Raw genomic sequence first — 22,355 nt, 5'->3', positions numbered from 1 at the left:
CCATCGTCAGCAGATATTCTTCAATGCCGTCGACGACGCTATGAAAAATAGGAAACCTAAATGTTTTTACCTGGATGGCCCCGGTGGCACAGGCAAAACCTTTCTGCTCAACACGATCATTGACAGGGCGGATTTGGCTGGGGTGAAATTGACGGTTGTGGCTTCGTCTGGCGTGGCTGCGTTATTGCTCAAACACGGCCGTACGGCTCATTCCGTTTTCAACATTCCAATCGATGTTGCAGAGGATGCTGAATGCAGTGTTGAATTGGAGACGCACCTGGGCGATTGGCTACGGGATACGCGCTTAATTATTTGGGACGAAGTTGTCACCATTCACAGAAATGCAGTTGACGCGGTCAACAAAAATTTGAAGCGCTTATGTCAATCGGATTTGGACTTCGGAGGGAAAGTGGTCATCTTCTCCGGCGACTTCAGGCAGATACTCCCTGTTGTGAAGTACAACGATTTCCCTCCCGCCCAATTTGCCACGATCAAGTCTTTGGCCATCTGGCCCGCAATTGAGAAGTACGGCTTAACGAAGAATATGCGGCTTGCCCAAGGTCGGATGGGAAACTTGACACCACAGAATGTTGCCTTCAGCAGAAATCTACTGTGTCTTGGCGAGGGCAGGGGGCAAAAGGCCGACTTCAGCGTTGTGGATTTATCCGGCGTAGCCGTGAAGTCGTTGGCGACCGCGGCCGAAATGCGGTCGGAATTGATCGCCTTTGTATATGGCGATCTGAGGCCGATCCACGACTCGGGCTTGAGTAGATCAGTCAACTACCTGAACAAGCGGTGCATATTGTCACCGCTGAATCGCGACGTGCGCAAGATCAACGAGGATGTTCTGCAAGCCCTGCCTGGCAAATCAATTGTTGTCAAGTCTCTTGACACGCCGGACCCTGACGCCTTTGGGTCTCTACCCGAGGAGTGTTTAAATAAAATTTCAATATCAGGATTTCCGGAACACGAAATCGTCATGAAGGTTGGAATGCCGTTAGTCATCATCAGAAATATGGCAATGGAAAAAGGTGTTTGCAACGGGTCGCGCATAGTTGTTGAGGACGTCTCGACCGGGTATATAATTGGCAGGCTGATGTCGGGGCCGTTCGCTGGGAATGTCGTGACACTACCGCGTGCAAAGCTGCATAACAAAGGAGATGCGAGATCAGGGCTCTCTTTCTTCCGTTATCAGCTCCCAGTTGCCCCTGCCTATGCGATGTTGGTCAACAAAAGCCAGGGCCAAACTCTGAAAAGAGTTGGTGTTTACCTGGAAACCAACGTCTTTTCCCATGGTCAACTTTATGTTGCCTTATCTTGCGTGTCTGATGTACGCAACCTACTGGTGGTTAAACCGGCGGCGAGGGCCGGAGTCATGAATGTGGTTCATAACTCAATGTTTGCACTGTGATGTAAGGCTTTCAATTGCCAAAGTTATCATTTCCACGCGATCAACTGATGCTCCTTGGGATTAGTTCCTTAGATGTTGCAGGTTGACAGGAGGCGTCCGGACACTTCCTTGAGTTGGTGATTACAGCCGCAAAGACAGCGCAAACCTTAAGATTATTTGACAGTCGTCTTTGTTTCATTTCTCCCGTGAGAGAACATTTGTGTCTTGCCAAAGCTTTAGATGCGGCAAATAATTGGCCTTCTGATCACATCATCTGGGTAAATAGGTGCAATGGCATGTGGTGAGAGCACAATTTCCGAGTCAAAGCCGGCTCGGCTCGGGGGTGCGGATAAAGTTGGTGCTTAAATTTTTGCCGGGTTTCGGACGGAGGGGGAGAATATGTGTGCCAGCTCCTTAACCATGACACCGCTGGCATCTTCTCGTCGTGGCGTACGTCTTTTGGTTAAAAAGCCGGTCGTGTTATGAGGGCGATTATGCCCTCGTGATACGCAAGGTTATTGTCAATGTGCATTAGGTGTAGGGAGTTCATCATACATATAGTTGGGGAGAACAAAAAGGCGCATCGGGTTCGCGTCAAATTATGTTATACAAGCAATCAAAGCAAACAAAGATAGTGGACAGCGGCGAATGGGCGGGGTGTAATGATGCAATTTATAAAGCTGGGTAACCTCCATCGTGCTGGGGTCATGACAGGAAGATGATTCATCCTCGACGAACTTGATCGTGGCGGATAATCTGCCGAATAAGTGTTTACTTGAGTATTCATGAACCCAATGGGAAGGTGGCCAAGACTTACCTCGATCCTCATCATTTCATTTTCCGTTTGAAGTGAAGTGAGATATCCTCGGAACCTGACTCGGACACCGGGCTCAAAACCGCCTCTCAGTTCCAATGGGGCGTCACAATGCGCCATCACTACTCTGATTTTCAAGCCCAACGGGGAATCCTGTACGGTTGTTGTCAATGAACTAGACATTGTGCAACCATTGGAATTTGCTTTACCTTGATCCCCACATTGACAACAAGTTCATGTTGGGCAACAACAGTGTCATCCTTGTCCATTAGCTCGATAACATCGGTAACGCGTCCGACGCCAGTTATGATGAGCCAATTCATTAAATATCGGCAAATGACCGGGTATCGGATCCGGGCAAGAAGCGGGTTTATCTGCCAAGACAAGCCCGTGAAATGGTCAACGTGCATCGTCCCGCGGACAATATAAGTTGTGTCCACCTCTAAGTTGTGGCCAAATTCATGAAGGCAGGGAGCAGTTAACTCAACATGTTGTTTGTTGTTAATGGGGTGGTGGTTGAGGTAACGTGAAATGACGGTACGGGGCGGTCTTATGTAGACTGTGTAATTTTTGTTCAGTTTGCCTATTGCTGATTGATCAGTCGCCTGTAGGATGAGTCGGAGTCAGCTCACGTCGGCATCTATGGGCTTATCACTCACAATGTGCTTAATTTGTACTGCGCCTTCAAAAGTCAGCTCATTGAGAGATTCGTTGTCCGTAACCGCGATTAGGCTGTCCAATTCCGGTTGAGGATATGGCATGACTTGGGGTTTAATGTTGCAAGCTTGTTGGTGGTGGCAGTGTGAGGTCAAGGGTGGATGTTTTGCCGTATGTTCAATGGATGAAAGTCATCGAGGGAGGACTTGCCGTAGATATAGTGTAACTGGTGGCACGATTTCCTCCGGAATTATTGTCATTTCATCTGGCTTGCGTGGCACGACCGGTTTGGCTAACGATGTGTAAACTTTGGGTTCGCCTGGGTTAATCAAAAGATGAGTGTTGACCGGAATGGTCGAGTTAATCAGTAATACAGCAATGCCAGGCAGATCTGCAATGGGACTTGAGCATCGAGTGGCTGAAGCTTGACCCAGAACGTGTCTCTCGGACAACGGCAATAGTGACCCAAATGCGTGTCGGCCGTAATTCATGATTTATTTGCGGGCGAGATGAGTACATATGTATGTACTTATTAAATATGTTTAGTTTTTTTTACTACTTGTCAAGGCCCATTGAGCTTGCAGCGGCTAGAATAGCAACCCGATATTTGTTACTTTATCGTTGCGCTACCGCTATGAGTAATGAGTCACCCAGTGTTGCCGTAATGCATGGCTTGCTTGTTACCAATCTCAAGGCTGGATTCCCCAAGTCATAAACACAGCCCCAAGTGATTTTTTGCCTCATGTTCACCAAAGATTACTCTTCATATTGCCTCCGTCTGGACCCCAACTCGAATTGTACTCCAAAGGCCCGGGGAGAGGCCAATTTATTGGATTATGCGTGCCTGCAGGGGAAAACCTGGATCTAGGGAGAAGCCTTGATCTTTGTTTTCATGGTTGGGTGTGTTTAGTAAACTTGGATGGAGGTGGTGCTTCTGGGTCTTGAGAGCTTACAACCCTGCAGCGGCGCAGCCGCCTTTGCCTCTAGTTTTATCAATTCCTCAAAAAATATCCCAAGAAAATCCAGCCGTTCTTTTGGGGGGAATTCACAGTGTGCGAAGAGCCGTGGTGGAAGCGCGCACTGGGGCTTGGACGTTGGGACAACGACTCCCACAGTGCGCAAAGAGTTTCAGGCAGTGCGTGAAGTAAGTCTGTTGATGAAATATAAATCATGGGTTCATATTTCATTGGTTGAGTGCATCCCAGTTAAACTGGGATAGCTTGATCCCAGCCAATTATGCCAGCAGTGAGGGGAAGGGTAGAACCCTAACCACTCCATCCATACAATGAATGATTAGCACGCGGGATGGAAATGGGATATGAAAGTTAATTTCCTTTGATTCAAAATTCTAGAAATATTTTTATAAGAACCTTTGAGCAGAGATATAATAAATTGGAAAAATATGGAGAATAAGGGGATGGGGAAGTGCTTCAAGAAAAATGGGTGAGAAATGCAGAAGTGACAAGGAATCCAGGGGCAAAAATCCAAACTTCTCATGCAAGAATTCCTGATAGGGCATAAGTCCCTCAGGCAAAGACTCAGGTGCTTTGTTAAGTTTGTCTCTGCCTAAAAATCACATGTAATAAAAAATGGTTCAATTAGTCTCATCATGAAAACTGTTAATTTTATGAGTGTGTTAATTGTTTAAAAAAAGTAACATGACACTGCACCTGCCAACCTTTTGAAATCATATCATTGTGCCTTAATCAAAGGTTTCTCTTGTGACAATCCTAGTAGAAAAAAAGCCAAATGAAGCTTTGCCTATGTGGGGTGAGAGAATTGGTCAGAAAACCCTAAAAGATTTTAAGTACCTAAGATGTTTGATTACTTTAGTGTTGATGGTCAATCTGACATTTTCAGAGACTGATATAAAAAAAAGAACAAAATGTTCTGAATAGTGCAACACAGTTTGGCTCTGGTTTGATGGAGATAAAGTGATAAGGTGAAATGTAAGGAGCAGTGGGAGCTGCCTGTGTGAGTTAAGGACAAGATCTTCTGGGAAAAGAAACTGAGACATATGTCAGTTCTTTGCACTTCTCATCTAGAGAAGCTAGAGAGATCTATTTTATCTTACTTGAGGTTGTTTGGCTATGTGCTTAACACTGGCTTATACAACTTGCAAGGTTTCTGGAGCTGGTGTTGTCTATTTAATCATTAGACCTACAGTAAGCCTCTGACTTCTCTGTTGCACTCTGCAGCAAGGAACTTACAACCTGATTCAGGGTTGGTGATACTTCTGCTGAGGCTGGAACCGCTATGGTCTGTTTTGGCATTGGTTGGGAGTTTGCTGTAATGAATCAAAGATTCCTGTCAGCTTAGCTCAACCTATCTGTGACAAACCAGAATTCCTACATACCTTGTGGATGGTTGGGATTGCTTGGTTTGCTGGAGCTCTTTGTTGATTGATGACATGGCTGGAGGGAGCAGTGGATTTTAGCATTAGCTTAATCCAACTGCCTGGGAGTTGAATGCATGTGCGTGAGCCTGATTTTGTGGATAACTAACCTTTTTCCCTTGTAGGGTTAGTGTTGCTTCCTTTGCGCTTCTTTGGCGCAGAACTTGCACCCAAGTCTTGACAAACCCCACTCCAATGCCAAACATTCAGTGATTGGTAACTACAAGGGGAGCTTTTGATGCGCTCTCCTGAGAGCGCCAATCCATATATGATTTACTCTTCATAACTGTGCTAGGTGTGTCTTTGAAATAGTGTGAGCAATACTGAACTGTGATGGGAATGATCTAGAAATGATCTAGAACATCTGAAAGCCATCCATAACTCTCCATGAATCCCCCAGAACTCTTCCAGAACCAATCCACAATTCATCTGGAACTGGTATGAAACCACCAAGACAAACTTTGGACCATGGAAGTATCATTCACATCAAACTGGTTTTTGATTCTGATTATTTCTGGAAGTTCAATCCATATAATTTACATGCACATGGATGTGGGCCTTGTTTTCACTTTATCACTGTTGCCTTCATGTACTGGGGTACATGGGGGCAACAAACCACGTGCTGCACCTTTCACGGTTAGAGAGATTTTAACTGTCCAGATGTATCAGCAGATTTCCCTTCATAGGTAAGCAATCACATACAGTTGTGCTGAAAGAAGAGAGAACACAAATGCGCACATGGGGCGGAAATGTGAGCCAATTCATTGAATTGGCTTCAAGCCTGGCTGTGTGGCGCCATATTCCAGCTCAAACTCCTGGCCTCTCCACCTCAATCAACCAGCAATCCAGCAATTTGTGTTTTCTTTTTTCCTTGTTTTTGCAAGTTCTGCAGTCAATTGGCTTGACAGAACTGTCAACCACACCGTTTTTGGACTGCAGAAACTCAACCCACAGATGTATCCATCATGAAACAAATCAAAACCTGCCTCACACAATCAGAAAAACCCTTTTAGTTCCCTTGTTATATTAGTCTAGATTTGATTGTCATTGGCTGGATGGAATTAAATTGGAAAATTGTCCTACAGAAATGCAGTGTTCTTGGGTAGAACTTCAACCTCATTTGTTGTTAACATGTTGCGGGGGGGTTGATGTGTTAATTTTTATGGATAATCATGTATCGGGGAGGATTGAATTTTTGATGGGTGTGGCTATTGCTTTGCTAAGATAAATCCCACTTTCTTAAATCCACAAAAATCAGGACCTCTAGATCTAAGCTTTTTAGTCTTTTTTTGACAACATGAAAACAAAAAAATATACACTTCAAGCCTCAACCAGAATTAAATCCTGTGGGGGAGTTAATGATTTGGGATATATGGTAAACACCCACGGATCACGCCAGATGTTGCCTGCTAATCATGACACCGTTGCCCATTGCTACACCCAACTTCTCTGGTTGACTTTGTAGCCATTGGCATGCTCGCACAGTACTCAGCAGTTGCCATTGGTACATAATAGGACGGTTCATGTAGGGCCAAAATCAGCAAGACCAAAATAAAGTTTATCCCACGGTCCCAGCCAATTTGGCTGGGAAGGCTTGCTGATTTATAACATCAGCAGGGTTAAAAAATCCCTACGTGAACCGTCCTAATGTATATCTGGTTGGATTTCTGACATACCATGCCTTGACAGAAATTCAACCAATGCAGTAATTTCCCTACTGCATAATTTGCAGTTTTTTCATTCAACATATGTAATCTGTTTTTGAACCCACCTTCCTCAGATCCAGCCTTCCTTTCTTACTGAACCCAAACTGGATTTATCTTTGTGTCCAGTAGCTTTCACAAGAGCCAGCGTCAGTGACTTCCAGTCACTCGGCCTCCACATGATTTAAAGACTACAAGACAGGCCAGCACGGAGCGGAAGTGGATGTATGAATACGGTGTGCTTGGGGAAAAGATGCAAGCGGAGAGAGGCTAGAACTGGGGCAGATAGAAGCCGACGGTCTCGCGATTGGGAGAGCTGAAGTTTCTGCGTGCCCAGGAGAGGGAGTAGTGGAGGAGGATGAGCTCGAGCTCCTCGACCTCGTCGAGGAACTCGAGCCGTCTGATCCTTGCGAGTTCGGCGCTCCAGCGGGTGCTCCATTGGTCCTGCTCCTGCCCGTCGGCCGCTGCTGGGCCGGCGGATTCGAGACGCAAGGCTTTCATGTCTGTGCTCACGATCTCGGTGAAGCCGTGGGCGCGGAAGCGGGCGATCTGGGAGTCGACCGAGCAGTTGTAGTCGAAGCCCGCCAGACTCAGTCCCCGTCCCTATCCCAAAAACAAAAAGAAGTTAGGGGGCATAGCTTTGGCAGAGGAGGGAGGCAGGGGGGGGGGACGGACGGCGAGGTTCTGGACCATGATCCTGCTGAAGCTGTCGTCGAGGTTGAGCGCCTCGAAGCAGACGATCATGAGCGGGCCGGCGAAGAAGCGGGTGAGTGCTTCGAGACAGGCGGCGGTGTGGGCGGGGGACAGGTAGAGGAAGACGAGCTCGGCGAGGATGAGGGTGGGGGCGGAGGCGCGCAGGACCGGGGCGGCGTCGGCGGTCGGAGCAGACGCACTGAGCTTCGCGACGAGCTCCGCTGGCCGACGCAGGTCGGCCGCGAGCAGCGTGTAATGGGCGCCGTGGAGCTCCGTCGGCGCGCCATCTGCCCTGCCCGATTCCCCGATATTAGCGTCTTTTCTTCTTGTCTGGGGAGAGAGAGAGCAGCTCCACTCACCAGGCCGGCCGTCGGGCGGAGGCGTTGTTGGTGCGGAAGGATCAGGCGAGCAGCGGCCACACAGGCCCCGGAGCGAGTCGTGTGCGGCGATCGTCCGGATCTTCTGGCGCACGGTCGGCTCGAGGTCGGTCTCGACCCAGCGGGCCAGGGGCGGCCAGCGGGCGGCGAGCCGGGAGCGGAGGCGCCAGAAGCGGCTGTCGCTGCCTGCGCCCAGCGAGACCACTTGCGGCCCTTCGGTGGCGGTTCCGAGGAGGAAGCGCTCGACCAGCTCGTCGATGATGTATGTGCGCTGGTGGGTGCCGATGTTCACCCAAGGCGGCCGGGCCCGCTCGCGGCTCGAGAGGCTTGCGGGCACGAACAAGGCCGCATAGTCGCTGGGGACCGCCCCGTCAGTCTCTGGCCGGGCGAAGGGAGGAGGGGCCGAGAGACTCAACTCGTGCAGGTAGTTCTTCGAGACGGCCGAGAACCGGGCCAGCGCCGCGTCGAGGTCGGTGTCTCTGACCGGCTTGTCGGCGTCGTGGGCCGGCCTGCGACTCGTCCTTGCGGCCATCCTCGTCCGTCTGTGGTGGTGGTTGCTGGTCGAGTGGCGTGGTGGTCGTGGTTGGTGCGAGTCTCCGCCCAGCCCCCGCCCGCTTCCCGCCACCAACCCACTTCCCGCCAACACTCGACTACCACCCCACCACACTCCAAGCACCGAAGGGATGGTCCGAGGACACGCCAAGGTATGTCCCTCCCACCGATTCCACATCCCATCCAGACAAGACTGAGCCTCCTCTCCCGCCCGACCAGGCACAAGCACAGTTGAGTAGCCCGCCCGACAGCATGGAGACCCGGCGCTGATGATGTCCGTGTGCAGGGCGAAGAACGCGGCCAAGCAGGGCTCCCAGAAAGGCTCCCAGCTCGGCGCCCAGCAGGCAGTCACCAAGGTACCGTCCCTCTGCTTCCCGTGCTCGCCGCGTGCTGACCGCTGTGTGCAGGTCGGATGCGCGATCTGCAAGGCCCCCACCCCCTCCTATAAGCTCCTGGTCACCCACTACGAGGCCAAACATCCCAAGGAATCCGTCCCGTCCGAAGAGGCTTTCAAGACCATGAAATGACCGTCCCCTGTCGACTCCCTTCCTCGTGTCCCTCTCCACCGGCGTGAATCGCTAGCCGCTTCTGGATCGATTGTCTGGCGTTTTGTTTTCCTGGACGATGCGAGACCACGCTCTTTTATGGTCGGCCGAGACTAGACTGCGAAAGGATCACAATGCTACAACACGTACAACGAACGAGCAGACGTACATAGCATATGCCGATACATGCATGGACAAGCATCCATAGAATACAACACAACTCATGCGCTTGGTCAGGCACACCTCGTGTCATCGGAGGAGTACAGGCTGAGAGTGCAGGACGAGGAGAAGAGGACTGGATGTGCTACAGCAGAAAGGCGGTGCGATGGTGGTGGTGAGACAAGAAGGGGGTCAAGCGGAGAGCAGTCGTCGATGGTCGCCAGGCTCCGGGTGACGATCTGGGGATCGTTGAGCTCGAGGATCATCGGGGCGGGGGAAGGACAAGGCGATCTACTTCTTACAGAGACTGTGGAGGGCCTTTCCGGGACGAAGAGCAGCTGCAACATTGGAGTGTGGTGGTTTCCAGGTCGGCCTTCATCCTTCTGTTGTCGCTCCAGCGGCGAACTTGTGCAAGTCCCTCTTCTGCGGGGGGGGCGGGCGACCCCTCCAAGGAGAGACTCTAGCTTAACAAAGTCCCCCCTATACGGGGCTGAGTGGTGAACGAAGTGCCGCCGACCGCAGGGAGGGACTTGGGACTAAAGTGGGGGTCGTGGCGCGTAGGCCATTGCGGGAATGGGTGGTTCAACTCTAGCCTAACTAAGCCTCTCGAACGGAGGGGGGGGGGACCCCACGTCCCGAAGGGACTCTCTGTAGGAGAGGCTTATGACTAATGTTGTAATTTTGGCTTGAGGGTTTGGGTTGTTTGTGGCTTTCTAGCCATATTTCTTCTTTTTCCCCTCACACAGCAAAAACTGTTCCAACCCGGGTGAAGGTATGAAGGGGTGGAACAGCCAAGCTGTGAAGGCCCACCTACTCGTCTTATCTCAAGTGGCAAGGTAGCCTAGCATAAGCGAGAGGGGAAGTTAATTCTCGTAGAAACTCTAATGAGAATTAACTTATACAGTATAATGGAGAGTTTTCAAAGTAATAGGATTTCGAACGTAATGATAATAAAAGAACAAAGATATCGAGATGAGGAAAGAAAGAGGAACAACAGTAATAAAGAACCACTATTATATCCAATCCTCAAACTCGATTTGCAACACAACCAAGTAAAATCCAAGTAAAGCAAAAATACGAATCATAAAGCTTAAATGAAAGCTTCATAGTAGTCAGTTTAACAACGTTACTACATGACATCATCACATTGTAAGAACATAGTATTATGCTATAATTTTGTAAGAATTATCGCATCACGGGCGAGTCATCACAAATAAGACTCACCTTATACCTGAGTTGCTGCCAACGGCACAGCAACCTTCTTTTTCTTATTCTTCTTACCTAACCCAAACAATTCACCATGTGCATCGCGGAATTTTCCTATCATCAGCTTCAAAGACTCTGGAATGTGATCTTCAGTAATCCATGTATCATTCCCTACCGTAGAGTTTTTCCAGGAAATCAAATACTCATACCTTCCTTTCCGTACCTCTCGCGCATCCAAAATATCCTTAATATTCGACCAATCTACTACTTTGTCATCAGCATAATATTTATCCTTAATCCCGTCAAGAAGCCCACAGTCCACTATACTATTCGGGCTAACATAACGAACTATCAGTGAAACATTGAAGACGGGGTGTAATTTTGGATACTCTTTTTGTATATCCAAGTGAACTGCATTAGTTCCCACCATTTTTACTACCTTAAATGGTCCGATGTACCTAAAATCTAGCTTTGAATTCAAACGGCATGTCTTTATAAATTTGCGTAATAATGAAACTGACTCTCCCGCCACATACGTCGGAGCCGGATTCTTTCTTTTATTATGATAATACGCTTGTTTCTTCCGGGCTAAATCCAAACATTCCATCGCCGTTTCTTGAGTTTCCTGTAGATCTATGACGAACTCATCCAAATCCTTTCTCCCACGTGATTCAGTTAAAATATTAAATTTAGGATGATGACCATAGGTAAAGAAAAAAGGAGAAATTTTTAGACTTGCTGAATCCAAATTGTTAATAGAGAACTCCGCCATATCTAACGCCTTATCCCAATTATTCTGATAATAAGAACAATAATGACGCAAATAATCTTCCAGGACTTGATTCATTCGCTCAGTCTGACCGTCAGTCTGAGGATGATACGCCGTCGACAAAGAACTGTGAATGTTCAAAGCTTTCATCAACTCTTTCCAAAAGTCACTTACAAATGTAGCGCCACGATTGGACACTATTCACCAGGAAAAATCAGTAGTCACTAGATGACAACTGACATGACACCTGCTCCAGCTGGCTATCCAGCCTCTAGTGCAATTTTCACAAGCTGATCCTCAGCTTTGTCCCAGGCACAGCTGCCTCCAGTCTTGGCACAGGACAAGCCACTGCTCAGCCTTTGCCTGAGCAAGAACGGGCATTGATAAATGCACACCTGTCCTCCGGGGGCACGCCCACGACCACGCCCTTCGAACAGGGCGTGTGGGACCGCGCACCCTTTATCAAGGGCGTGCACGCCCCCACATAGGCGTGCACAAGCGTGCACCGTGCCTGCTCGCCGAGAGCCCCTCGGTGGGCAGGCGCAAGTACATATACCTGCTCGCCGAGAGCCCCTCGGCGGGTATGGTGTATGTATCCCTGCTCGCCGACAAGGATAACTCTCGGCGAGCAGGTATACAAACACCTGCCCGCCGAGCCTGCTCACCGAGAGCCCCTCGGCGGGCAGGTGCATCTATACCTGCTCGCCGAGAGAAATCCTCGGCGAGCAGGCATACAGATCCCACCTCGCCGAGAGCCTCTCGGCGAGCAGGTATACATATACCTGCCCACCAAGCCTGCTCACCAAGAGCCCCTCGGCGGGCAGGTGCATTTATACCTGCTCGCCGAGAGAAATCCTCGGCGAGCAGGCATACATATCCCACCTCGCCAAGAGCCTCTCGGCGAGCAGGTATAGTTGAACCTGCCCGCCGAGGGGCTCTTGGCGAGAAGGTATACTTGAACCTGCCCGCCGAGGGGCTCTTGGCGAGCAGGCTCGGCGGACAGGTGTTTGTATACCTGCTCGCCGAGAGTTATCCTTCTCGGCGAGCAGGCAAGGCTCTCGGCGAGCGGGGATATGTATGCCTGCTCGCCGAGAGGTGTATGCCTGCTCGCCGAGGATTTCTCTCGGCGAGCAGGTATACATGCACCTGCCCGCCGAGCCTGCTCACCAAGAGCCTCTCCGCGGGCAGGTGCAAGTATACCTGCTCGCCGAGAGGCTCTTGGCGAGGTGGGATATGTATGCCTGCTCGCCGAGGATTTCTCTCGGCGAGCAGGTATAAATGCACCTGCCCGCCGAGGGGCTCTCGGTGAGCAGGCTCGGTGGGCAGGTGTATGTATACCTGCTCGCCGAGAGGCTCTCGGCGAGGTGGGATCTGTATGCCTGCTCGCCGAGGATTTCTCTGCGCGAGCAGGTATACATGCACCTGCCCGCCGAGGGGCTCTCGGTGAGCAGGCTCGGCGGGTAGGTGTTTGTATACCTGCTCGCCGAGAGTTATCCTTCTCGGCGAGCAGGCAAGGCTCTCGGCGAGCAGGTGCATGTATACCTGCTCTCCGAGAGGCTCTCGGCGAGGTGGTATCTGTAACTGCCCGCCGAGGGGCTCTCGGCGAGCAGGTATACTTGCATCTGCCCGCCGAGGAGCTCCCGACGAGCCATGGTGCACGCCCGTGAACGCCCATGTGGGGGCGTGCACGCCCTCGCACGCCCATACAGGGGTGTGCATGCCCTTTCGCCCTTTATCAAGGGTGTGCGGTCCCACACGCCCTTTTCAAAGGGCGTGGGCAAGGGCTTGCCTCCGGGGGACGGGTGTGTGTCTATCAACACCCGTTCTTGCTCAGGCAAAGGCTGAGCAGTGGCTTGTCCTGTGCCAAGACTGAGGGGCAGCTGGGCCTGGGCCAAGGCTGAGCAGCAGCTTTGCCTGGGACAAAGCTGAGGAGCAGCTTGTGAAAATTGCAAGCTAGAGGCTTCAGCTGTGCCAAAATGGGCACTGAGCTGTGTGCCAGCCAGCCCTGAACTAGCAGATGGAGTAGCTTTGGAGCTGAAACCAGAGCTGTGTTATGTCAGTTGTCATCAACTGACTACTTTTTTTTCCTGGTGATTCTATCCAGAAGCCCATGTAACCTGAAAATATTTTTTTTAAACAGATTAGCCAAAACAGCCGACGAAGAGGCTTCTTTACATGGAATAAAATGTGTCATTTTACTCAAAAGATCAATAACTACCAATATTGAATCAAAACCGCCCGAAATCGGCAATTTCGTGATCATGTCCATCCCAATCGTGCTCCAAGGTTTCGGATCTGAGACTAAAGACACTAACTGACCATCACTCAACTGCCTCCTCGCCTTAAAACGCTGACAGGAGTCACACAACTTGACATATTCAATCACCAAAGACTTGACCCGCGGCCACGAAAATGTCCGAGTGAGAGTAGATAAAGTCCGGGCGACTCCAGGATGTCCCACCGAAGGAGAATCGTGATACATAGTCAAAATACAAACTCGTAAGGACAACGGCACTAAAATCCTGTCTTGATGCCAAACGACTCCGTCTTTCCTTTCTACACCCTTTAAAGCCAAATCATTATCAGTATAGTTTTGCTCAAAATATCGCAACAATTGTTGATTAGGTCGTTGGAAACCCATATCATGAACCCCGTTGAAACCAACCGTTATATCTTGATCCCGCAGCGAAACTTCCTCGCATTGCACTAACCGTTTAACAATTGGTTCAGAGCCCCAACTTTCATTACCACCTTGCACAAAATCGTCTCTACGACTCGGCCCATCTGCCGGATTCCTCGCACCAGGAATATGGTATATCAGCATATTAAAATTGTCCAAAAACCCGGCCCACCTGGCTTGTTTGGGGGAAAGATATTTGGCCGTCCTAAAATGCAACAGATTGGAATGGTCAGAGAAAACGCGCACTGGCTCCGCCGTTCCCATAAGCCACGCCCTCCAGTCTTCAAAAGCCGCAACTATCGCTAATAGCTCTATATCAAATATCGGCCAGGAGCGCTCCCTATCAGTTAGCTTTTGGGAAAAATAGCTTACCGGGAATATATTGCCATCCTCATCTTGCTGACTCAATACTGCAGCAATCGCGAACCCAGAAGCGTCACAATGAACTAAACGTAACTTATTAAAATCAAAATGTCTTAGTAAAGGTTCCTTCATAAACAAACATTTCAATTCTTTGAATGCTTTTAACGACGCCTCAGTCTTAAAACCTACTGTCTCACCAAACTTCTCTTGAGTCAAAGCTGTTAATGGCGCCGCTACATGTGAGAAACGCGGAATAAACTTCCTATAAAAATTTGTGAATCCCAAAAACCTACGTAAACCCTTTAAATTTGTCGGATACGTCCAACCTTGAATTGTATCTAGTTTTTTCTTGTTCATTTTTAACCCTTCCGGTGTAATATCAAAACCCAAAAAAGTTACCTGCGAACAAAAAAATTCACACTTGGACAAAGAAGCTTTTAGCAAATATTCCCTTAATTTGGATAAAATCTTACGTAAATCCTCAAAATGACTCTCTTCCGTCCTTGAAAATATAAGGATGTCATCAATATACACGAAACAACAAACATCTAGATACTCACGTAATACGTGTTGAATAAACCGCTGAAAAGTAGCCGGCGCATTAGCCAAACCAAAAGGCATTACCAAACATTCGTACAACCCCCATGGGGTCCTGAACGCAGTCTTCCATTCATGACCGTCCGCCACACGTAATAAATTAAAAGCTGCTTTCAAATCAATTTTAGAAAGAAACTTACACCCATGAAGATTGTTTAATAACTGAGAAATTACTGGCAAAGGATAAGAATCACGATTAGTCATACCGTTCAATAATCGATAATCTACGCAAGGCCGGTCTGCTTTTCCTTCCATCTTGACGTAAAATATCGGGGAAGCAGCCGGAGAAGAAGACAACCTGATAAAGCCTTTACTCAAATTGTTGTCAACATAAGCTTTCAACTGATCACGCTCTGTCTTACTCAAGTTGTACATCCTCCCGAAAGGAGGAACTGCACCCTCCTTTAAATTAACCTCACAGTCAAACCCATTTCTATGGGGAGGCAAAGAGGATAAACTTTCAGTTACAAAAACGTCATTAAATTCTTTAAACAAACTCGATCCACGAGAAACAATGTCAGACAAATCAGAAATCTCACAACCGTGAACAACAATATCATTCGTCGCTCCACCAATAAAAGTATTAGTGGCACTCAACCAAGAACTCCCTAGAATAATGGCTGCCGAAGATAATTTAGTAATATGAAGCCTAACCGTAGAATGAAGAAATTTGTCCCCCTCAGTAGGAATCAAAATGAAACCATCTATAAATTGAGAAAAATCGCCTGAAACAGGCGCCGAACCATTGAAAGAGCAAACATGAAGCCTAACATCCAAAGCCTGAGGATTTAATCTGTTGCGAAGAACGAAAGATTCATCAACAAAGGAGGTAGAAGCCCCAGAATCCACCAAAACAGAAACGTCAATCAGTTCCTCCTTCCGCACCAGCAGCTTTCCATCGAAAAAAGGACGATTGCTAATGTGAGAAGGCTTAGATACCAAATGTAATTGCTCACGAGTTTCACCCTCTTCCTCATCATCATCATATTCCGCCTCCATCATTTGGCGGTGAAACAAAATCTCGCTGATGGACCAAGGTTCAGCCGAAATAGAATCAAGAACCGCTCCCGTCGAGGACCCCGCCACCGGTGGGGCAGTCGAGTTCCAACCTTGACGAGAAGAACCTGAACCAGAAGGTATTGCCGAAGCTGAGTGCGCGTTGGAAGAACCGAAGACGCCAGGTGCGTCTGAGTGAGATTTCTTGTTCGGTCCAGTCGGAGCCATTTCAGAAACCGACTCGCGCTTTTTGCCTTTGAAAGTCGAAGAGTGGTCGCGAGGAGTTTCGGAACGCGTATCGCGAGAAGAGTCCGTTGGAGAATCTTCACGTAAAGAACCACCCATATCCCTCCATAAACGAAGAATAGCAGGTCTGGTTAAGCGTCGATCATCAGGAAGGGGACAACCGCGAATCGCGGCGTGTTCAGAGTCATAATTCGCCCCACAACGAATACACAAATGTCGTTTGCGACATTCCGCTCGAAAATTGACGAACGAAAAACCTTCTTCTGCCTCCATTGCATCCAAATCCATAGGAATCGCTTGCGAAGGTCGAACAACAGGACGAGGATCAACCGGAGGACGAGCTTCCACAAGAGGGGCTCGAGGCGCAGGCGGTGGAGCATTGCGGGGTCTATTAAAAAACGCAACCCGAGGCAAATCGCTGTACAAACGTACCACCATCTTCATTTTATCCTCCAAACTAGTCAACTCGTTCCAACCACCCCTCAGAGCTGCCAACTCTAAAATCCTAGGATTAATTGCAGCTTCATAAATTTCCATCTGAGAAGCGCCCGAAAGATCGACGCCATAAAGGAGGGTTCTAAACTGAATATTGAAGTCGCCAATTGGTCTGGAACCTTGACGCAAAGCGAGTAGTTGGCGACAAGCATCCTCCTCCTCCGTATGATTGGAAAACACATCTTCAAGGGTCGTGAGAAAGGCATCAGAAGTCGTCAACTCATTAATGACGTATTCAGTCAATGAGGAAGCCCTTCTAGCGTCCAATCCCTGCACGTGAGCGTTCCTCGCCAATAAACTTCGCCACCAGGTGTATGAAGGGCAAGGATCCCCGATGCGACCAGACGGTGCCCGAAAATACGACGCAATCCACAAGATCCGCTGTCTGTCGTTCGCAAAATGATTAGGAAGACGAGCAAAGGTGTCTCGAACCAAAGAAACAAATCGATGAGTTTCTGTAACGTCTCCCGAGAAATAAATGTGAGAGAAAAAAGGAGGTTCTGGGATGTTTTGGACTGGTCGAGGCGCAATAACCGGTTCTTCTAAACGAACAAGTCAAAGATTCACAGCTGTATTGGTTGACTCGGCTGCCAATCGAAGGGAATTGAATTCACGATTCATCGTCTCGCGCATCCGAGTGACATCCGCTGCAAAACATTCTGAGTTGATCCAATTCGCGGATCAATTCTTCATGTCTTCTAGAGGACTCCTCCAGGCGTCGAGACTCGATCTGAAGGTTGGCAACAGCTTGGGCGTTAGAGAGAATTGTCTCATCCCAAGTTAAACCTTCCGTGACTTGAAGACCCGCCAACATATCGGAAACATTACCATCGTTAGCCGCCGGAGTGATGATGGGATTCGTGAAATGAGGAGTTTGAATTGGAATCGAGTCGGTAGTAGGAATCGGGCGAGGAACGAAACCGATTGGTTCTGGACCAGGGGATGGAAGGCCGTGAGAGGAATGAGGAGAATTTGGAATAACATTGGCAGATGGAGAGAGATGATTTAATGGGGTAGGGGAAGGGAGATTTGGAAGAGCCATTCGTTGAGAAGAGTGATTCAAAGGGGAAGAGTTGTCCGACATGATGATAAGCGAAGTGTTGAAAAAAATGTGAGAGCTTGATAACGAGTCAAACTAAAAGAAACTTCTTAAGATTAAATCGTTTCCGAGAGTTCCGAAAATCTAAAAAATCATAAGCATAAATGGATGAGAATTTTCCACCAAGAACTTTAACAATAACTCTTGAATATAAGATCTCGATATAATTGTGAAGGCCCACCTACTCGTCTTATCTCAAGTGGCAAGGTAGCCTAGCATAAGCGAGAGGGGAAGTTAATTCTCGTAGAAACTCTAATGAGAATTAACTTATACAGTATAATGGAGAGTTTTCAAAGTAATAGGATTTCGAACGTAATGATAATAAAAGAACAAAGATATCGAGATGAGGAAAGAAAGAGGAACAACAGTAATAAAGAACCACTATTATATCCAATCCTCGAACTCGATTCGCAACACAACCAAGTAAAATCCAAGTAAAGCAAAAATACGAATCATAAAGCTTAAATGAAAGCTTCATAGTAGTCAGTTTAACAACGTTACTACATGACATCATTAGTTCATGACATCATCACATCGTAAGAACATAGTATTATGCTATAATTTTGTAAGAATTATCGCATCACGGGCAAGTCATCACACAAGCTTCTTGGCTTCCAGTTCCTGTCCTCAAAGTGAAAATCTGTCACACAAGCTGGATTGGGCAAGACATCTAAAACAGAGCTTGGTTCCTGGGGATTGAATTGAATACTGTACTGTTTTTCAATACATTCACATGATACAGCTCAGAATGACCTTCAAAACCAAAAGTTTGAAGGAGCATGGAAAGAGAAGGGTTGGGTTCTCAGGGATGAGTGTAGCGTCAAAAGATGGGGAAGAACCAGAGGATTCTCATGGTCCAAAGGGCGTGTGTGGGGCTGTTTGGGAACAAGGTCAAAATTGGAATGGCACAGATCCCCCACCAAAAGGCCTCAAACCCTCAGGCCAAAAGGTGGACATTAGTCCCAAGTCCCTCCTTTGGAGGTCACGCTTTGCGCCAGCCCAGGCTGTACCAGGGCCCTCCAATGTGGGGGACTTGTGTTAAGTTAGGGTTCAACTTACACAGGCTGTAGCTCACTCGCTTTGGGAGCTACACCACGGGCGCAATTCACCAATGGGACAATGTTCTCCCACCGGTTTGCCTTCGGAGGGGCCGCCTGCAGCAGCTTCCGTTAAAACATGGCACTCATGTCGTTCTGATGAACGTTGGGCCCACCAGACCGTTGGTTTATCGGTGGGACCACGGTTTGCAATTGGTCGGGCGGGGCGACTGAGCGTGTAAAAGGGGGTGCCACACCTCGGGACCGAGGCATGGTGGTTCGCTGGTCCCCAGAGGGGGAATTCTGATCTTGAGGGGCACAGGGTATGGTGCAATCAGCAAGCATCATGCACAATTGATTGGAGTGCACACCCGGAATTGCAACCTATGTAGGTCCCCAGGAAGGTCCTGGGTTCGATTCCTGGGGTCAGAGTCTTCATCAAGACACCAAATGTTGTCTTTGTGTTGAAAACTTGTCTGCACAACGGATTATTTCCATCCGTTGTTGCAGCGGTCAGACCTCCGCATGCTCGACAGGTCCCTTGACATAGACAATGCAGGCCCTTTGGGAACATTGAAAGAAAAGTGACTGGATGCCAAAGATGAGGCGAGAGAAGGGCTGAAGAAGACAAGAGCACAAGATGCTCAGGGACTCAGAACAAAATATCAGAAGTCTCCGAAGGAGCAGGTCTGTCTGATATGGGCCCGGAACTGAGTGAGTGTGTATTTCGTGAGGGAACAGAAGAAATACACTGTGACAAGGGGCCTAGAGAGGGGGCCTAGTTGGATATGGAACACTCTGGAAAGGAAAAGAACAACAACAGAAATAAGCCCTCTTCTGGGCATGGGGCAGAATTCTAACAAACATGTCTGCTGAACCAGACCGTTGCAGCAACGGTCTGGGATGTCAGAAACAGGCCCGGTGGTGTACATATGAGGTCCCGGGCATCAATAGATACACCCCGGATGCACTTTTAAGGTTTTCCTTCGGGTGACCTTCGAAGGGAGCGGTTACATTCGAAAAACCATTGAAGTGCCCTTGCTCAAGTAAAGTCATCCAAAAATTTTCCCAATTTTTGGGAAAAACTTTGGATGACTTTTGAAAGTATGAATTTATCCGGAAAAAACCCGCCCAACCAGCGGGTTTCACTGGATCATCTCTTTGGAGTTCAACTCCGATTGCCCTTCAAAAGGCCTTTGGTGGAGAAACCAGCTCGGCCAAATTTCTGTCAAAGGGCATTTGGAGGATATTTGAGTGCCATCCTCAGGGTTCCCCACCCAAGGATATTTGAATGATTTTCAAAAATCATTCAAAGCTGTCCCCCCAAAATTTTCCAGTACAATCTGGTGGGCCACAGTCCGCAGCAGTTCACTTTTTCAACCTTGTTGACCAAGTCATACAGGCTCCAGCAATCAAAAACCACAAGGCTGATTCCCGGGACTCATCTTCTACCATTCCATCCCAGTTGAGCTCCGCCGTGTCGCAAAAGAAAGTATTTTAAAGGTGTTGGCTAGCGTTGGCCATGTCTCTCAAGATCTCCGGTAATCGCCACAGTTACGCTCGGAATTGGCTGCTGAACTTTTGGATTGGCTTGCTTTCATCGAGGCCTCTGTTGACCAAGTCGTGCACTTCAGCCGCCCTATTGTGAGTACATACATAAATACCTCGGCCAACTTTTGTCATCCACTTTCCCTCTCCTGCCAAACAATTGCCCTATCATGCTGATCATGAAGTTCTTTTGCCTAGGAATCATTGACCCATGCAGCGCCGCCCAGCTTTTTGATACAACCAGCTCGAGCAAGGTAAAGTAAGATCAAAAAAATGAGTTTGGTTTCCCAGCTTGGCTTGATAGCCGCCGTTCCGAATCAGCTCCCTTGAGCCCCAGGCCTGGGATCCGTGATGGCATGAAGAGTCAATCATTCTCAGCTCCATCTTCCTTGATCTCTCAATTCCCTTTCTGCATTCTTTCCACCCCTCCTCTCTCTCTACTACTAGCCTGCACTACTAGATTCATGATTATTTTATTAGCAAGTTTTCCCAACATACCTTGTAAGGTGTTTTTTATTATTATTGCTCAAATTGAATACAAAAACCATATGTGTCCATGATGTATTCAGCGTCCCTAAAGGGGAACTGAGCTGTTTGTGGGTGCATTGTAAGGGTCTGGATGGGTCCCCAATGTGTGGGGGTGAGCGGGCTGATGAGCATTTGAAAAAACAAGCTGGCCTGGAAGCCTCCCTGCTTGAATAATATTCGAATTTAGTGTGAATCCTCAATCAAATAACATTCAAAGTCATTAGAATTTGAATGTTATTTGGGTTTCCTCCGGAGATTCTCCAAATTTGTGCCGGATGCTCTCCAAAGTACACTTTGGAGGCAACTCAAAGTGGATATCCTCTTTGGAGAAGCTCCGAGATGGATTCGAAGGACTCCGGGATTTGACTTTGGAGTCCCTTCAAAAAGCCGGTTTGACCCAACCAAGACGTCCCCGCCTTGCAGGCGGGAACTTCAAAGGATCTCCGGCGTCAATCCGGAGCTCCTTTGAATTTTTGCGTCCGGGGTGTACCCTGGCATCTTGGCTATCATTCTATCTGCTCAGAATTCTGATACAAATCGTCGAACAAAAAAGAAACAATGAAGAAGCCAAACAAAATCTGGATTTGCTTGGACCCCCGGACTCAAGCACCGTGCCAGATGAGGGTTGTTCTGGCTTGCCTTGACTCATTTCAAAAATCCACCAAAAATAGTCCGGTGGGTTGATCAATGGGGGAGAGCTCTAAAAATTGGCGCCATGGAGGATCTAATTTTTGGTAGCTGGAATTGCCAGTGTTGAAACTACAGGCTGTAAAATACAAAAACTACATATCCGTCAATTTTTGGTGGGTGGTCTACGGCGCTACGCGCCACAACCCCCACATTAGGCCTAAGTTAGAGATGTCACTTCGCACCTGGGTACCCATGGGGTACCCGGGTACCCGCGTCAAATTTCCAGGATTTCAGACACCCGCACCCGCACCCGGCACCCGTGGGCGGGTACCCGGGTGCGAAGGGCGGGTACCCGTGGGTACCTGCTAAAAATATTATGCAAAGATGGAACGTACATCAATTATTGATTCGACTAGCCTACAAAACAGTGTGAATCATATCAAAGAAAAATTACCAAGCTCTTCTTCATCGGAAAGCTTGGATGTCTTTGAGTTCTGAGTATTATCAAGGTCGGAATCGTCCACTTGAACAATCTCCGAGCGACTAGATATTTGTTGCGAGTGACTTGATCGTTGTAAACAGGAGCGCTGTTTAGATTTCTGGGGACTGATTTTGGAGGAAGAAGGTGATGAAGGCGGTCGGCGCTTCTTGCTGCTACCGGCCATGGTGGTGGTGATCGTGGTAGAGGGTGAAGCTGGGTGGTCAGGAAGACATGTACATATACCCTCTGCCCCCGCTGGAGGCCACTGAAGGGCGGGTACCCGTCCAGGTACCCGGGTACCCGCCTCAAATTTCCAGGATTTCAGACACCCGCACCCGCACCTGGCACCCGCCACTGAAGGCGGGTACCCGCACACGGGTGCCGGGTACCCGCCA

General features: G+C 48.5%; 4 protein-coding genes across 4 annotated transcripts; 1 reads left to right on the top strand and 3 right to left on the bottom strand.

Annotated features, from left to right (window-relative positions):
- Positions 1-7,229: 7,229 nt before the first annotated feature.
- On the bottom strand, positions 7,230-8,561 carry PtA15_4A612 (uncharacterized protein; the record flags this gene model as incomplete). Its single annotated transcript, XM_053168514.1, has 3 exons — positions 7,230-7,562; positions 7,650-7,939; positions 8,012-8,561. The coding sequence occupies 3 exons, from the start codon at positions 8,559-8,561 to the stop codon at positions 7,230-7,232; spliced, it is 1,173 nt and encodes a 390-aa protein (XP_053019715.1).
- A 151-nt stretch (positions 8,562-8,712) lies between these two features.
- Positions 8,713-9,108, top strand: PtA15_4A611 (uncharacterized protein; the record flags this gene model as incomplete). The annotated part of the gene is made up of 3 exons (XM_053168513.1): positions 8,713-8,733; positions 8,821-8,937; positions 8,989-9,108. 3 exons carry the CDS (start codon positions 8,713-8,715, stop codon positions 9,106-9,108), a joined length of 258 nt encoding a protein of 85 aa, XP_053019714.1.
- Positions 9,109-9,159: 51 nt separating this feature from the next.
- On the bottom strand, positions 9,160-9,551 carry PtA15_4A610 (uncharacterized protein; the record flags this gene model as incomplete). Its single annotated transcript, XM_053168512.1, has 2 exons — positions 9,160-9,244; positions 9,370-9,551. 2 exons carry the CDS (start codon positions 9,549-9,551, stop codon positions 9,160-9,162), a joined length of 267 nt encoding a protein of 88 aa, XP_053019713.1.
- A 10,751-nt stretch (positions 9,552-20,302) lies between these two features.
- PtA15_4A609 (uncharacterized protein) lies at positions 20,303-22,144 on the bottom strand (the record flags this gene model as incomplete). The annotated part of the gene is made up of 2 exons (XM_053168510.1): positions 20,303-20,382; positions 21,934-22,144. 2 exons carry the CDS (start codon positions 22,142-22,144, stop codon positions 20,303-20,305), a joined length of 291 nt encoding a protein of 96 aa, XP_053019712.1.
- Between the last annotated feature and the right edge of the window lie 211 nt (positions 22,145-22,355).

The sequence above is a fragment of the Puccinia triticina genome, chromosome 4A, assembly GCF_026914185.1.
Source record: "Puccinia triticina chromosome 4A, complete sequence".
NCBI lineage: Eukaryota > Fungi > Basidiomycota > Pucciniomycetes > Pucciniales > Pucciniaceae > Puccinia > Puccinia triticina.
Note: the sequence above shows the minus strand (reverse complement) of the source record. Positions and strands in the feature narration are given on the sequence as shown.